This window comes from Vicugna pacos, chromosome 1 (genome assembly GCF_048564905.1).
Source record: "Vicugna pacos chromosome 1, VicPac4, whole genome shotgun sequence".
NCBI classification, from domain to species: Eukaryota; Metazoa; Chordata; class Mammalia; order Artiodactyla; family Camelidae; genus Vicugna; species Vicugna pacos.
This window is the reverse complement of record NC_132987.1, coordinates 111,029,624-111,046,580: the sequence shown is the minus strand read 5'-3', so window position 1 is coordinate 111,046,580 and position 16,957 is coordinate 111,029,624. Positions and strand designations below refer to the sequence as shown.

The 16,957-nt window shown below is 36.8% G+C and overlaps 1 protein-coding gene across 5 annotated transcripts in view; it reads left to right on the top strand.

The window, feature by feature from the left end:
• GRIK1 (glutamate ionotropic receptor kainate type subunit 1) overlaps positions 1-16,957 on the top strand; it is a 355,456-nt gene that overhangs the window by 326,285 nt on the left and 12,214 nt on the right. For 4 of the 5 annotated variants that reach the window (XM_015244065.3, XM_072968128.1, XM_072968123.1 and 1 more), the window contains exons 14-15: positions 7,404-7,629; positions 12,603-12,853. In XM_015244065.3, coding sequence (XP_015099551.2) covers positions 7,404-7,629; positions 12,603-12,853 — 477 coding nt within the window. Of the gene's footprint in view, positions 1-7,403; positions 7,630-12,602; positions 12,854-14,189; positions 16,830-16,957 lie in introns of those variants that run through there. The other variant, XM_072968117.1, reaches the window with a different exon arrangement.

Sequence of the window (16,957 nt, the reverse complement as noted above, 5' to 3'; positions counted from 1 at the left end):
CCACCACTCTCTGAGACCACCCTCTGCATCTCTGGAGATACAAAGAGTGGTCAGTTCACAGCCAAGCTCTGTGGACGCGACTTGGGAATAGCTTTCCTAAAGCCATTTCCTCTTTTGTACCCAAGAATGTTGACAGCAATGGCATCTAACTACGACTTTGTCTTTCATAATGGAGCACTAAGGAAGTAGGTTTCTCCATCTCTCATAAGAAAGTAAGACAAGTGCAAAAATTCTGGGTTTTTTCCCTCCTTGTAATCCTATTAGTTACCTTTATGGATAGATGGAATAATCCAAACTTTGTTCTCACGGTGACAGTTTAACAACTCACATTTTTTCCCCAGATGAAGAAACGATTTTCATGTAAAAGTCTAAGAATCATTTGAGACCTGAGGGGGAAAAAAAAAACAAAACAGGATTTCTCAATGCCTCTTGCAAACCATCATCCAAGCTAAATGATGGTTTTCATTCACTGTTCAGAGATTGTGGATACCACTCAGTCTTCTCAGGAGATAGGACTAACATAAAATGCTGTGATATAAGTTAAAACTTACAGCAAAACTTTGTTTTGGAGACAGATAAACTGGGTTCAAATTCTGACTTAACTGCTTATTAGCTATGTAGATCTTCGTAAGTTATTTAAACCGTCTGCACCTTGGTTTCCCTGTCTATTGATAATATCTAGCCCATAATATTATTTTAAGAAATAAATGACTTAATAGAGGTAATGTACTTACAATACTACTTGGCAAATTGTAAACAATAAAAATATTAAATAAAAAAGGAAAAAGATGTTAATTGTTATTATAATTCTCACCACTAACATCATCACTACTAGCATTCAGCCCTTACTGCTAGCTGTTAGTCCTACTTATTCAAACTTTCTGCATTTAAAAAGCTCTAGCTTGGTCTTTGTCCAGCTTCTGTACTATCAGTGATCTCTGGAAGGTGTGTCTTCTGCTAATGGGCAGAAAATTCCAGAGTGAGTGCCAGGATGCAAGATCTCAAAGACTTTCAGAGGCCAGGCCATAGACCTTAGTCCTTGGAAGCTTTGCTGAGCACATACAAGCATTTGCAGAACCACTTCCAGATGGCAGATAAGCATCAGATGGTGAGGTTGCCCTTAGAATTTAGCTGAGAAGCAGAACAAGGCAGTTCAACTTAATTCAGCTCAATTTATATTTTTTCCAGGCTCTCCAATATGGCCAGTATTTGAGGTTGGCACTGTAAGAGATAAGAGATGGGAAGATAGAAAATTTTGTGCCAGGCTTGAAGGCCTGAATATCAATAAAGAGACATGCACAAAGACTGCTAAATACAACGCAACATGTGATTAAGCAGCATACCTTGTGCAGACAGGATGTGGTGTGAACACCAGAAGTTCTTGTGAGCCAGAAGGGTAGAAAATGCTCATGTTAAGAAATGCTTCTCAGCAGAAGCTTACCTTGTAACAAATCACTGTCCTCCCAGACCCAAATCAGAGTATTACACGTATTAGATCATGATTCAATCTAAAATGACTTGAATAAAATAAGTTTTAAAAAATCACAACAGACTTGTCATTGCCGGCTTTCATGGTCTAGGGATTTTGGACCAGCTATGGGAATAAGGGACTCTCTAACCTTTATAATCTCCTTCCAGGGAGTGGTTAGATGCTGCCGTCAGCCCAAAAGACATTTTAAGAAAGTTACTAAGCACTGCACCAGTGGATCTGAAGCAATGAGCCATTATGGGGAGACAGGTTTCAGACAGAAATAGTCATCTAAAAAGCTCAAAATTTAAAACATTTCACAAACGTCTCTGCACAGGAAGGTGCTCTTTACATAAGAGTTATTAGCTCATGTTTGAAAGATTCAGCTAATTTTACCACCAGTGTCCAGTGTTAAGTTCCTACGACTTAAAAACGTATTTGTTTGGGGAGAAATCTATGAGGTTAATTAAAGTCAACCTTTTTCAAAGCCTCGTACCTTGCCTGTAATGGACCAATCTTTAACTCTAAACAGGGAGAAGCATGAAACATGTTTTAGCAAAGGTGTTTAAACATCACAGAGGTTATTTTTTAAAGGCAACATGCATTTTTTTAATACTTTGGGGATTCTGCAAATGTAACTTTCTATCAATTCGAGATTAGAGTATAATGAACTGCCATGATCCTACTACACACATTTGAAAGACAAATGCCCCTCCCTATAGTATAAATGCTTTCACTGAGAGGCTTCCTTCAAAGTGATTTTTGTAAATTAATTTTTGAAACACCATGAGAATTTATTATTTAATGAAATAATATATTTAATTATATATGTATTATCTATGTATATACACGTATACAATTATATATGTATTAGAGGAAACAGTTGCTTTTAAAGCAACTATTTACCTCTGATGTACCTGCTTCACAAGTTTGGATTTCTGCATGGCTGAGTTTCATGTCTTTGATTGATTTTTAAGTTTTTTTTTTCCCCTCTTAAATAAGGATTTATCTAAAGTAAAAGTAAATGGGAGATGAGATTTTAAAATGTAATTGTTTGGGGTATTTTATTTGTTCAATATGCATGTATTTACCACATTTATAAGACCACTTTTGATAAGAAGACAAAGGTCAAATATCAATAATCTGTCCCCAGTATGTGTGTGTGTGTGTGTGTTTGTGTGTGTGTGTATGGGTGGAGGTTATGGATACATTGAAAAATAAAGATATATAAACAGGTATCTGTATGTAAAATCTTTACATATGTTGGCCTGAAGTAGAATTGCACAGCTGCACTTATTTCAGCAAAAATGAAATATTAGAGAGGTGTGTCTATAAAATGGAGGTTCTGTCAGTCCTAGGACCATATCACACTCCAGAATTCACACATACTTTGCATGTTATAGCAGGAAAACAATGGAACTATGTGAAATACAAAATGCTGTTAAAGGAAAACATGCAAACGACATCTACCTTTCCTTCTGAGTTCCAACTGTTGCACTTTCTAAAACACTGTCTAATTTTTTGTCTAAACGAAGGTAAGCTGGCTGGACTTCTATAAATAGTTCCCACGCATCATGTGATGACCACAAGAGTTTGCAGCAGAAAGATAGCACAGCTACTCACTGCAGTTACTTCTTCAGAAAGTGCGTCAAGGCTGTTAAAACATTAGCCAAGCCATGAGTTCCATGTTCGTGTGCATTAAAGCAAGCAGTTGGTTCCCTGTTGGTTCAAGAACACAAGCCCTGGAGGCTTATTGCTGGGATGAGATCCTAGCTTCACCATTTCTTTATGAGGCATTCTGTCTCCTCACCTGTGAAGGAGAAATCATCAGGGCATCTTCCCCTTACGATCACCGTGAAGATCAAATAGATTAATACACGCAGAATGCTTAGCATAGTCCTGGGCACACAGGAAGCCCTGCACATGTTATTACTGGTTATTATTACTGTTTTCAATAAGTAGTCTTCAACTGCATGGAGACCCATTGCAAATCATTTCCCATTGAGTGTTTAACTTGAGTGTGTTAGCGGAGAGAAAGAGAAATAAACAAGGTCACCGAATGGTGAGACAGTAACACTCCCTTATAACAGATTTTAGAGAAATAAATGCTTATTCTTTGCCAACAATGTTTCATCAGCATCAGAATAGCCACTTAATCAGGTTTAACCAGACAAAATAAATGTATCTAAACCTGATACGCCTCTAGGATTCAAAAAAAAAAACCTGAATGATTTCAGATTTAAGAAATGAGTTTTAGCGACTTGTGATAAGAAGCTCAGAGTACCTTACAAATATTCTAATTAACCTTTGGCATATTCAGCGAAATAAGATGCAATCACCATTTCTTCTTTTGAAATATACTTATTTAGAGTGATTTGGCAGGCTGAGAATACAAAAGATTTAGAAATGCAAAAACATCCAGACTGTCATTCAAACAGTTTGCTTAGTCTTTCAATAGTTATGATAACGTTCCATGAAGTATGCTCCTATTTTTAAGAATCATTAAAGTATGTGTCTTAAAAATAGATAATCTATTAAAAAGGAATAAATCTAAATGAAGCACTCTTAGAATAATTTTTTTGACCAAACAAAAAATAAACATTATAGAACATGGTATGACAGTGGACAAAACTCAGGAATAAGGAGGAAAGAGATTCTGAGTCTGTATTGGCTCTTTCCTAACCAGTGTGATCCCTGTGTGTCACTTAACTGTCTTTGAAGTCAGGACCTGCATAAACAATATGAAGAGGCTGGCTTAGAGAGTAGAATTCCGGGGTTGAAGGATCCTTGAGTGAAACTCACCCAAACATGAAGTTCTCCTTGTAGATTTCCAGAGGTAGAAAACACACTATATCCTAAGTTGCTTAAGTCATCTACAGACATTTTTAACTGTTAAAAGGTTATTCCTTAGCCACATTTCAGGTCTTCTTATATATCTAAGCTCTCCAGCTTTTCAAATAGTCTATAATTTCAAATGTAGAACATAATGGATCCCCACAACAGCAAAATTTCTAAATGACGAAAGAAAACATTAAATGAAAACAGAAGGGTGCTATTTTCTGCCCCATTAAGTTTACCATTGTTAGGAGGGGAGGTCAAAGAAATTTAGAGTGTTTCCTATACCTTCAACTTGACCAAGTCCTCCACCTAGTGACTGATAGTTTTCTTCCTGAGAAAAGGTTCTGCTCTCAACGCTTCAAACTCCATACGATCTAGATTTCCCCTCCAGCGCCTCAGGGAGTTCAGGCCAAGAACAACCTTCTTCCCCAAAAGGGAAGAAGTAAATGTGGTTGAATTAAATGTGTGACCTCCAGCTCCACAGAGCAGTGCCGGTCAAAGTGTGGTGTGAAGAGCGTGCTGACTCAGGGAACGTTGTGTTACCAAGTTGTGACTTTTTTAAAAAGGAAATTGAGAGTAAGCGTTTAGAAGTACTGTAGCTTTTCTAAATAATATTGTGGTGGCACCAAGACCATGATTAATGGATACTTCTCATTGAATGTAGACTTCTTTGAGGGCTGTCAGGTGCTTATCTGGTAAACCCCCCTCGGGTGTGAGTGTGTGCTTGTGCCCTGTAGTAGGACCACAGGCAGGTCTGCCATGGGATGAAAACATAGACAGTCTTTCACTGCAGATAATTTGCGATCCACACCTGACAGGGCTCAACAGCAGGTATGTAAGTTTTGAGCTGAATCTTATCATCTTCTTCCATATCCTTCAACTCCTGGATTCCTAAAAGGACTCCCTGTATTTTGTCTGTTCACCATGAATCAACAGGTCATTTACTTTGTTTTGTCCTCTACTTCCATAGACTAAAAAAAAAAAAAAAATCCAGCTTTCTAACTATTGTATTTACAACATTCATTTTTAACAAAATTTAAATACAGTGAAAAAATAGATGTTTCATGGATGTTTTATATGGAAGCTAACTCCTAGTTTATATTAACGTGATACCAAATAGCAATCCCAGGGCATAATATGAGTTCATGAATATAAGATGAGGTATCACAGGTAGATCAAATAAGATTAAAACCATTCTCGTAAGAATTTTGGCAAGATGGACATCCACCTACCCCAAATCAGCATGGTACAGTGGAAAGAGCGCTGAATTTGATGTCAGGGGTCCTGGGGCCCAGTATTAGTTCTGATGCTAAGTAGTTTTATGACTTTGATAAAGTCTCCAAACCTCTGTACCAAAATTTCCTCCTCTGTGAAAACAGCAGTTTGAATGAGCCAATTCCTAAAGTCTCTGAGAACTTTGAAGTTTCATAATTCTAAGAAAATTATCTTCCCTGAAGGTAGTTTTCTGACGGAGGAATAATTTTCCCGGCAGTGCATTAGTGAAATGATAGACTGAGCTTCCTGCACTTGTACAAGTAGCTCTTACTGAAAATTTAGCATTTTCAGACTCTTCGAGGCTGAAATTACTCAACAAATGAGGCATTGATCTCCAGCCTCAAAAACATGGCTTTTGCATTGAGACATGAGCTCCAACTTGCAGATATTTCTGGGGGTAAGGAGTAATTCACAGGAGCCTAATCATGATAGAATGGTTTCCATAAAATACCAGTATCTAGAAGGTACTGTTTATTGAATTGCTGTTTGTCTCACAAGACCTTACTCAAGGGGCTCTTCAAATGCCTAACAATCCAAAATAAAGCCATCTGTCCTCCTTCAACTCATAAAGCCTACAGCATTAATCCAGGTCTTAAATATAGTTAGGAATTGAGTGAGCCCCCAGGAACACTTGAGCATGAGTAACCATACTAGAGGTGATTCCACAGGTATTCCGTTTATTGCTTATGGCCCCAAATCATGTTTTAAGCTTCTTTGCCCTCCTGAGATGATAATCCCTGTGTCTGCCAAGGGAGCTCTCCTGTGTGCGTGGGCACCAATATATACGGTAAGAGCTGGAGTTAGCTTGGAATTATCAGTAATTCTCATAATGTTTTTCATCTTCCAACTAAATGGAGGGGAGTGTTGATACAAATGAAGACAAATATAGAACAAAATTGGACCAATATGGAAATTACAGAATAAAAAGTAAAATGTCTATTTACAGATCACTATTCAAAAGAATAAAAATTGTATACCTAAGCGATATGAAAACTTAGTGTGTTTTAACAAAGAAAGTAAGATAATTAGTGGAATGTATAGATGCATATGTAATATGTATCATAAATATGGTTTATTACTGAGTCTATTGAAAAGCTGAAGAATAAGGGAAAAGGCAAAATCAGAGAACACTTTCAAATGAAAATTCAGTCCTCATTATCTAAAATATAATTGCCATTTAAAATTAAACATGTACATAAAAAAGCATATTAATACAGTGAGAAGAGTTTCCCGATCTGAATTTTAATTTGAAAAGACCATTTGTACTCTAAGTTTTCCAGAAAAGATAAGAGTAATTGGCAGTTCTTTCATAAATAAAGCACAGAAAGTACGTGATTTATCCCAAGGCTGTTCCCTGCCAAGGAATGTTGAATCAGGTATTGAAACTTATATGCTGGAAAACAGGAAGACAATGCTTACTGAAGTAGCTGAAGGGCCATGGAATAAGTGAGTAGAGTCCTGGGATGTGCTATTAGCCCTTGGCCCAGTGGGGCTTGAGGACTTGCTCTTAAGTGGCCACAGTTCATTCGGCAAATGCTGCCATTGATACCAATGTTCTGTCTTCCCTACTGAAATCAGCAGTGTCTCACATAAACGGGGCAAGACCTCATTTCCTCAATAGTTGCCTGAGTGTTTCCAAGTGTTTTACTATGGTGAATCAGGCTCTTTTCAACCACCAAACTGAAGTCCCAGGATCAATGTTGGTTTCCTGCCTAAAGCGAAAAATCTTTCCCTTGCTATTTGAACCCCTGGAATGTTGAATAGCTTTAGGACATATGTTCTCAGCATTCTCTGCTGGTGGGCATGCTTTATTTCCCTGCAGAAATCAAAGATATCCACGTATGAGAAGATGTGGGCTTTCATGAGTAGCAGGCAACAGACTGCCCTGGTCAAAAACAGTGATGAGGGAATCCAACGCGTGCTCACCACCGACTACGCCCTGCTGATGGAGTCCACCAGCATTGAGTATGTGACGCAGAGAAACTGCAACCTCACTCAGATCGGGGGCCTCATTGACTCCAAAGGTTATGGAGTGGGAACACCTATCGGTAAGAGAGGCAAGGTATCGGCCCAGACTGAGATGGGCAATGTCAATTGCAAAGTCAGAGATTTCAGCTCCACATCCCGAGAAGGTCTACAGTGCCTTCAGTGGGCTAATAAATAATGATCATACAGAGCAGAGGCATATTATGAATTGAAGATTCCAAGATATTTAATAAACTTTCAACTCACTGTTTCTTTCAAGTTCTACCACTGAATACTTGAGTACATAGATTTTGTTATTTTACCCCAGACAAATTTTGTTAAAAGAATATCTTCCTGATTAACAATCTTCACATGATTTTCTTCTGTACCTACACATGCCTATAAAGTTTTTTCTATCTTAAAGTATACTGGAAATTAACAAAATTAATAATAAATGTAGATGATGAAGTTAAAGGGCAAGTGTTCCATGTAGATGGAAAAGCAAAGCTATGTCAGCCAAAAGAAAAAAAGACAAAGGTTAAATTATAATTTGCTCTGGTAATGTGCTAGATTCAATCACTGATAACTATCTAAAATCTCTAAATATTCCTATTCCTTGAGTTTGTACCACCATTCTCCCTGGGGTTATTATTGCCTTGTAGGCATACAAACCCACACAGCTAGGTCTTCTTGAGTGTCTAGGATACAGACCTATATTCTGAATTCAAGGGACAATGACTGAGTCCCTCTCTATGAAAACTCCCAATTTCCCTCACTACAGGAACTGTGTTGTGTAAGTTCTTACACGGTGGCAATCTGCTCTTCTCAAGTGAGTCATTTGTAATTTTCTGATAAGCATTCCAACGAGGAGAAACTGGAGTCCATCTTAGACTACTGGACTGGTCCAACAAGAAATCTTAGTCAGAGTTAAATCAGATAATTACAAACCCAAGGTAGATTGGTAGTTTTGTTTTTTGAAGGAGATTATCTAGTTCAACCCTCAACATCAGACAGGCGTCACAAACTCAAATGCTCACAGAGGCCAAACAGGTATAATTGGATAAAGCTTGTTTGTTTGAAGAGGTGTAGGGAATGGTAGCAACTGTGAAGAATTAGACATAACATGACTTACTGAAAGGGGGCAGCTGCCTTTCAGGTCTAGTCAGCTGTAAACATGCGGGCACTTGCGCACAATGTTATTAGATATTTTATTTTTCATGGAAAAAATCAGATTTTGGTGAATTTCCTGATGTGCTAATTGCAGCAAATTTATTTCAAGAAAAGACTAAGTAGTCCATGTTCAATTATTGATCAATATTAATTTGACTAACCAGATAAAAGTCAACTCTTTTTACCTCTTACCATGAATACATAACCAATTTGACTCCATGCACTCTATCTGGTGTTAGAAATATTTGCTATGAAGAAATTAACTATATTATTATAGTTGTTATGTATGTCCTCCAAATAAATCTGTAGAATGATTAGGCTAGCGAACCTGTGACGACCTTCTTGCCCCTTTATTTCCAACAATTTTTCCTGATAAAAATGCCAACATTGCAAATGAAGTATATATATTTTTTCCCAAGTAGTAGTCTCTCCTATAACTAAGTCAGCGTGTGCTGCAGAAGACTCAGTGGGATTGTAAAGACACCAACCGAAAAAATACTATGCTTCCTTTTGATTTGAAAATAATAGCCTATCTCCCTAACCAAGCTTTTTCACGTTCGTTTTGGATAACGAGGTGGAAGAAGCTAGACAGTTATTTTTCTGTAGCCCATCACCATGGATTTCAGTTAAATGGACCATGCATGAGACAAAAACACAAGGATTGGGTGCCTTTGCCTGAATCTTTTCAAAATCAAGGCCTTATGATTGTAATGTATTCTGCCTCTTCTTAGAAAAGCAAAATTTCTTAATAGCACCATCTTCAGACTAAATTACAAATTTGAAAACTGTCCTTTTATCATTCCATCTTCCTCCCCACAACCCCACCTCCACCTCCACCTCCATTAAACACCCTCTCTTTGCCCACTGAATTTCCTGCCTGGTAATAATGATAAAAATAACAATGTGTATCACTTCTTCTGAGAATATGCATACTTTAATAGGAGACTTTTAATGGATATTCTTCTACTGAATGGAATATAAATCTAAAGCTAAAATTTTTGACGAGGAATGTGGAGGAAGCAAGGGGCTTCTTTTTGCAACACTCCTGAATTGAAGCATTTTGAAAATGACTCTCCCTTCATGTGAATGAGGCTGACCCTGTGATGAGTATCACTATATCTTATATAATATGATACAGAGAGATTTAAATGTTCCAGTTCAGTCTACCTTTTGCCAACCTCAGGCACTATCTGACATACAAGTTCCAAAGTTGAAGCATTTTTCCCCCTCCCTAGATGAAAAGAAATACACTTCAGGAATTTTTCATAGTGGTTATAAACCTGTCATGCTTTTAAAACAAAAACAATGAAGGAATAATTGGAACAGATGGCAGACCTCAGAGAGAATACATCCATTGGGAATACAGCTGTTGGATAAATTTGTGAGATGTTTCTTCTATGATGAATTGACTCTTTAAGAAAGATCAGTTGCTATTCAGGAAGATCTGTGTGTATACGTATATATTCTTTCAAGTGATTTGTAATAAATTGCTTCTGATGTCATTCAGTCCATTTAAACAACAGCAACAAAAATTGAAACTAAAACATATTCAGATATAAAAATTCTCCACATATTACTAGTCTTGCACTGACTGACTCCCTTCAGGCTCCAAACTCCTTCTCATGGTCAAAGATTGGCAAAGTCAGCTCAGTCATGACACTAAATTGAAGACTTTGCTTCTTAGAGATGCTCAGGACAGAAGTTCTGGATATGTGCCTCCTGAGGGATTTAAAACAAAACTTGAAGAGAATGAGAGCAGTTAAGGCTTAAACAGGTTACCAGGAGACTGGAAATTACCTTCCTTAGAGACCAGCTTGAAACAGAGATCCGATCCCCGTCTGCTTGAGGTATTTTAGGCATCTTGCAGCCTGAAGGCAGGAGAGCATCAGTCAACATTTACTGAGTGCCCACTGTGTATACTGCTATGCTTCCTGCTGCAGATGTTACTGTACAGATCATTCTTACACTCTTTAAAGTATTTTCATGTACTTTAAAGCAAAGGTCTCCTGGTTCACTTAATTGTTCACACGCTATAAGTATGTTAAATGGTGCTAATTTTGACACTAACCATTATTCTGGGGGTGTTTAAGCAAGCAGTCAGTATCTTTTAATTTGGCTTTCAAGAGCCATTTTCCCACCAAAAATCCATAGCCTTAATTGACAAGCCACAATCTGACTCCAAAACATCTTGCTCTTCTTTTAAAATTGATTTTGAGTACCGACAATGACTAGCAAGTCTTGGGAGGAATGGAAGAATAATGGCAAATGTTATCATGTTAATCCTCTGCTTTTCTAACTTAAACCATGCCCTAGAACATAAGATATATGAGGGGAGGGGCTGTGTGACACAGTGGGTAATGGGAGAAGCTTTCAAGGAAATAACAGCAAGAGAAGTAAGGAGTATTAAGTTAAATTCTTTCCTCTGCCAGTAACTATTACTTTCACCCATACATTCGCATCCTAAATTCTTCAATTCTAAATAAGTAGTCTGGACTATATGGCTCCTAGGATCTTTTCTGATTCTAAAATGCCACATTTTTCTATTTGCTACTTTTTTTTTTTTTGCATTTTTCTATTTCCACCAAGAAGAACATTAAAGTTTACAAACAGAAAGAGCTAGGGTCTACTACTTTCCTACAAAGTAGAAGAAACACTAACAAAAATTTTTAACATCTAAGGAGAAATTGAGTAAGGAAGTCTTACCGTCTTTTTGTTTTTTAATCTCTTCTTTGCATCATTGACCTAAGAACCCAGTTCTGGGCAAGCTATGGCTGGGGTCTGATGTTGATGTTCTTAGCCCTAACGTAATCAAAAGTTCACTGGCATTACTAGAAGATAGAGGATAAATAATATCAATAAAGTGCTTGCAAATTTTCTAAATCTAACTGAATTTTGTAAGACCTTTATATTATTTAAAACCTACTCTTAATAGTATCTTAATAGGTATATTAGTTAGTGGAGTAATTACTATAACCAACATCTATAAATTTTTAATGGCTAACACAGTAGATGTTTATTTCTTGTCCTCATGGTACAGTTGTGGGTTGAAAGAGAGATTCTGCTTCACGCAGTCATCCTGGGATCCAAGCCCTTCCTAATTAGTGGTTCCACTATCACTAGTGGCTTAAAATCTTTTCCTCCTTGCTGCCTATTTGAGGAAAGTGAGGGAGAGATGTTGGGAGGATGTATGAGACAGGACGGGAAATAGTCATATATTGCCCTAGCTCTCAGTGACTAGAAATTGATCAGTCACCACAGTGAACTGTAAAGGAGATAAGGAAATGTCTAGCAACTCTCCTAGGAAGCAGAGAAAGTGGCACTGATGTTCCTCTAGCCAGGCTGTCACAATATTTGACAACCAAAAGCCTAGAAAAATGTGGAATCTGCACAACAAAATTCCCTAACGTGGGAAACAATTCATGAAAACAAATCGCCAGAAGCAGAGGGATGTTATGGAATTCCCAGCTCAGCTTTTTCTTACTTAAAAGGAACAGACAGTCTGGGTAAGAGTTAATCTCAACATATCAGCTCTCTCCTTTCCAATTATTCAAAATACAGGATGGACAGGGAACTGTATTCAATATCTTGTAATAGCCTTTGATGAAAAAGAATAGGAAAAGAAATAGGAACTAAATCACTATGCTATACACCGGAAACTAACACAACATTGTAAATCGACTACAGTTCAATTAAAAAAAATAACAAAATAAATAAAGTCAAAAAAGTGTCAGAAAATACATAGGATTGAACTTTCATGCCCTTTGATGATCAATTTGTGGATTGGGGGTTTCCAACATCTATAAAGTAGCTACCTCTAAGACAATAAACCTTCTGCGCATCTTCTTCAACCTTTTGGTGACCAATATCCAAATGACCTTACTTACAGGCTCTCCTTACCGAGATAAAATTACCATTGCTATTCTTCAGTTACAAGAAGAGGGGAAACTGCATATGATGAAAGAGAAATGGTGGCGTGGGAATGGCTGCCCTGAGGAAGACAACAAAGAGGCCAGTGCTCTGGGAGTCGAAAATATTGGAGGTATCTTCATTGTTCTGGCTGCTGGACTGGTCCTTTCTGTATTTGTAGCCATTGGAGAATTTATATACAAATCACGGAAGAACAACGATATTGAACAGGTGAGTCATCTCTTTCCAGGACTGGGTAGTTTTTAGTTTGCGTTATCTGTCTTAAGTTGGGTTTATAAGGATGCCCTTTGTCTGTAACAGTCTATTGAATTAGTTGCCCAGAAGAGCCATTTCTGAGTTAGAGCAAAGAGCTATTGAATAGCTGCCAGGTGCTGCTGGCACTGTAGCCCCATCATTTATTAATGAGAAGAATGAACTGCCTTATACACTAAACCCAATTAGCACTATTTGGAATGACAGTGCAGAAATTCCAAACTCAGTTAATTTCTTGAACAGTTATTTGCTTTTAAGATAGAAACCTTAGGGGAAGAAAGAAGTAAATTCAAAATTGGAAAAAATATAAAGAGACCTTCAAGAGAAATGTTACCATCTCTTTAGTGTAGATACTGAGCACATGTACTAATGCAAAGCAATTTAGATAAAGATATAGATGTAATATTTTGAAACAGAGCATTTACCTCTATCAAAATATGTTTTGTAAAAGAGTAAATCACAAACAAATTGCCAGGAATACGATGAACAATACAGAATGACAATAAAATACATTAAAGAATTTTTATTTTTTTCTAAATTAAAATTAGGATCATGGTTGATTTCAACAGTCAACCATTTTTGTCTGTTAGTTGTTGACAAAAATTACACCAGGGGCTTGCACTATTCTGAAGAAGATGGCTGTGATTAAAGATAATTCCTTCATAAGCATATGAGAATAAACAAACACAAAACTCAGACCCATTGTAGAGCATTTGATCACCCATTCAATTTAAAGATACTGTGTAGAATTTTGAAACTATGAACTATTCATTGTAAAATTAGTTTAATGCTCAGCTATCACTATCTTGAAGTTCTTAATAATTTTAGAACAAGGGATCTGTATTTCCATTTTGCTCTGGGCACTGCAAACAATGTAGCCAGTTCTGGTTAATAATCTCATATAAGTCCTACTTCCTTTAAGGGGAAACGCCCCTTAAACTCCCAAAGATGGAGATGATCGATTATAACCTGGCTTCACCATGAAAATATCCCCCAAATTATAAGACAATTGTGAAAAGATTAAGAACCCCTTTCCTAGACCTTCTCAGAGAAAGTTGTCTGTAATTAAAGGGAGAATGAACTGATCTGCTTTGTTTTAACTTTCGATTTGCTCTTGAGGTGTCTTGTTTTATGCAACTAATTTGAAAAATAAAAGCTTGTATATGTTATGTTTTAATGTGCTTCTCATAACTGCCAGCTTCATTTGATTTAAATTTTCATTTAAACACCCATTTTTGCCTGTGATTTATTCATTTTTCTGTATTTTTTTTTTCTCATTTCTTTTGCATGCAAGGCTTTTTGTTTCTTTTATGGACTGCAATGTAAGCAAACCCATCCAACCAACTCCACTTCTGGAACCACTTTATCTACGGATTTAGAATGTGGCAAATTAATTCGAGAGGAGAGAGGGATTCGGACACAGTCCTCAGTTCACACTGTGTAATCATTAAAAAAAAGAAAAAAGAAAGAAAGAAAAGCGTGCCCAGTAGAAATTGTTTCTGCTAATTGGTATTGTTGATATCTGTATCTACTAAGAATAAATAGTCATAACCGCTGTCCCTTTGAGATAGCAAAACCCATGTACTCTAGATGTTGAATTCAATGCACTGGAAACACATGTGCATCTTATGTTGAAACAGAGGTATGTTAGGGGTAAAAGACTCCAGGGTATATGTATTTACAGGAATCTGCTATACCATCAAAAGAATGATTATCTTAGTTGTATTTTCATGCATGAAAAAATAATCAACTCTTTCCTCATGAAAAAGTAGATTCAGACTTTCAATTGTGCAAAGCACAAAAACAAAATGCTAATTTTGTGGAATTCTTTTCAACTTTGTGAAACTTTTTTTCTCCTCTTTCCTTTTCCCTGTACCATGCATTCCATAGAGCCACACTTTCCAACTACCCAAAGCCCCATCTTTTCATAATAACTCCTTAACAATATTAATTTTTAATTCAAATTGAGCTTACTACTTAAAATGTATTATTTATACAGAGACTCAAAGATGTCTTAGGTTTTAAAGACTCAAAAATGTGACCCAGAAAATGAAAAGTAAACTTGAAACTTCTAGTGTCACAGAAGAAGAGCATTAGCTAAGTTAAGTATCATTCAGTAAGACACAACACAGTCAAGAATGATCCCGGAATAGAAATTCATTAATATCAAGCTCTCATGTAACATTTACTTGTAGAGGTTAACAATTTTCCAGTTTCAGATAGATAGTATGCTCAGAGTTGTTAAGGAACTGTGATTTTTTTCAAGTTATAGATTATTTTTTACAAGCTCCAAGCAAAGTCCTGAGGTAGAAATTAATGCACAGCATCTTCTATTTTCCATTCACTCGCCCTCATTCTGTGCATTGATGAACATCTTTCCACAAGATGCTATTTCATCCCCTTTCTACTCATCCGGGATAGAGTGGGTGATTTTGCAGCAATCTTTTCTGAACCTTGCCACTTTCACACTCATTTCTCTGGATCCTTTGCCATTTTCAACTCATTCCAAGCATACTGAGGAGGAGGACAAGGAGGAGAAAATGAATAAAGGAAAGAATTTCCATACACATTAGTTATACATCTCTGTAGATTTATTTTCCACCTGCATTCAAAATACTGTAAATAATTTCCACTCTAACTGAGCTTGGTGACATGGAAAGCCGACTACACACTTAATTTGTTGTGATGGAGGATACCTGCTGTCCCTCCAAGCTTGTTTCCTCTTCACTGTGAACAGGGGACTTGAAGATGCCTTTCATCTTCCCTCAATTTGGGATCCGTTGGTTTTTGTTCTCCTTAATGGGGTCACCTTTGACATATGAAGTGATCCCCCAAAATATATTTCTCAGAAGTAGAGATGTACCATCTGTGCAATCATGTAGCATTTTGCCTTCTCTTCGCTTAGCTTTAAATGGGTTCCAATTTTTGAATCACAAATCTCTCCAATCAGCTCTATATTTCTCCAGTCAAGTGTGTTCAGGAAAGTTGACTCTTTTGCCCTTGTTGTTTCTCAGTCTTGTTTTCTTTTTGAAATAAATGTACTTTTAGGAAAACATCTATAAATAACACTAACATTTATTTACTGTTATTGAGGGAAAAGCAACATACTGTTTGCCAGGTCAGAGCTCACATTCTCATAGTCAATAAAATCAGATGTTGGGATAAGTATTATGTGATTAATAATTCATTGATTCTGTATATAGAAACCACAAGTTACATAAATTAATATTCCCAAGGACTATTAAATAAACCAAAACTCTACCCAGAAAGTTCAAGAATGATTAACAAAGTATAGATGATCAGGGTTAACAGTCACAAAACTTGCCTTTCTATGGAGAGTGTCCTTCAAAAGTGTAATTCAGACATTTGAGTAAAACTGATATTTGTGTACTACTTTAAACTGTGTACTACCTAATTCTGATAGTTATATATTATTTTATGGTTTCCAAATATTTTAACAAACAGCCCAGCACTTCATCCTTTCCACAGTTTTATTTCAGGTTTGCTAACAGAGAACTAGATATCAGAGTCAGCAACTGGGAGTCCTAGAATTAGAATCAGAAAAGAATTTTCTAAATTAGCCAAACTTAGATCCAAGTTATAGTAGAGTCGCATGCTGAATGGCTGTAAGTGACAAGTGGCTGACTTTCTCGGAGCCTTGGTTTCTTAATATGTAATATTGGGATATAGCTTGTAGGTCATAAGGTTGTGATGAAGGCGTATTTTTCGAAATGGCTTCCACTGGCAAGTTTTACTCAAATAAAATTTTCATGGTCAAGTAATCCATGGAGCAGTAGGCTAAACATCTCTTCACTGCATGACATTTCAGTGTGTTTAATATGTTACGATGTACTGAGAATTTTCAACAAGATGGAAGAGTACCCAGCACTTCCCAAACTTGTTAGATACAGAACCTTTTTTTTCCCCAAAGTATCTTGACAGACCAAGTTTCTACAGATCATACTCCAAGGAACACTCGTATGATAATGTGCATCTTATCCAGTGATAATATACAATACATGAGATACCTTGCCTGGCACAGTGTAGCCACTCAGTAAACAA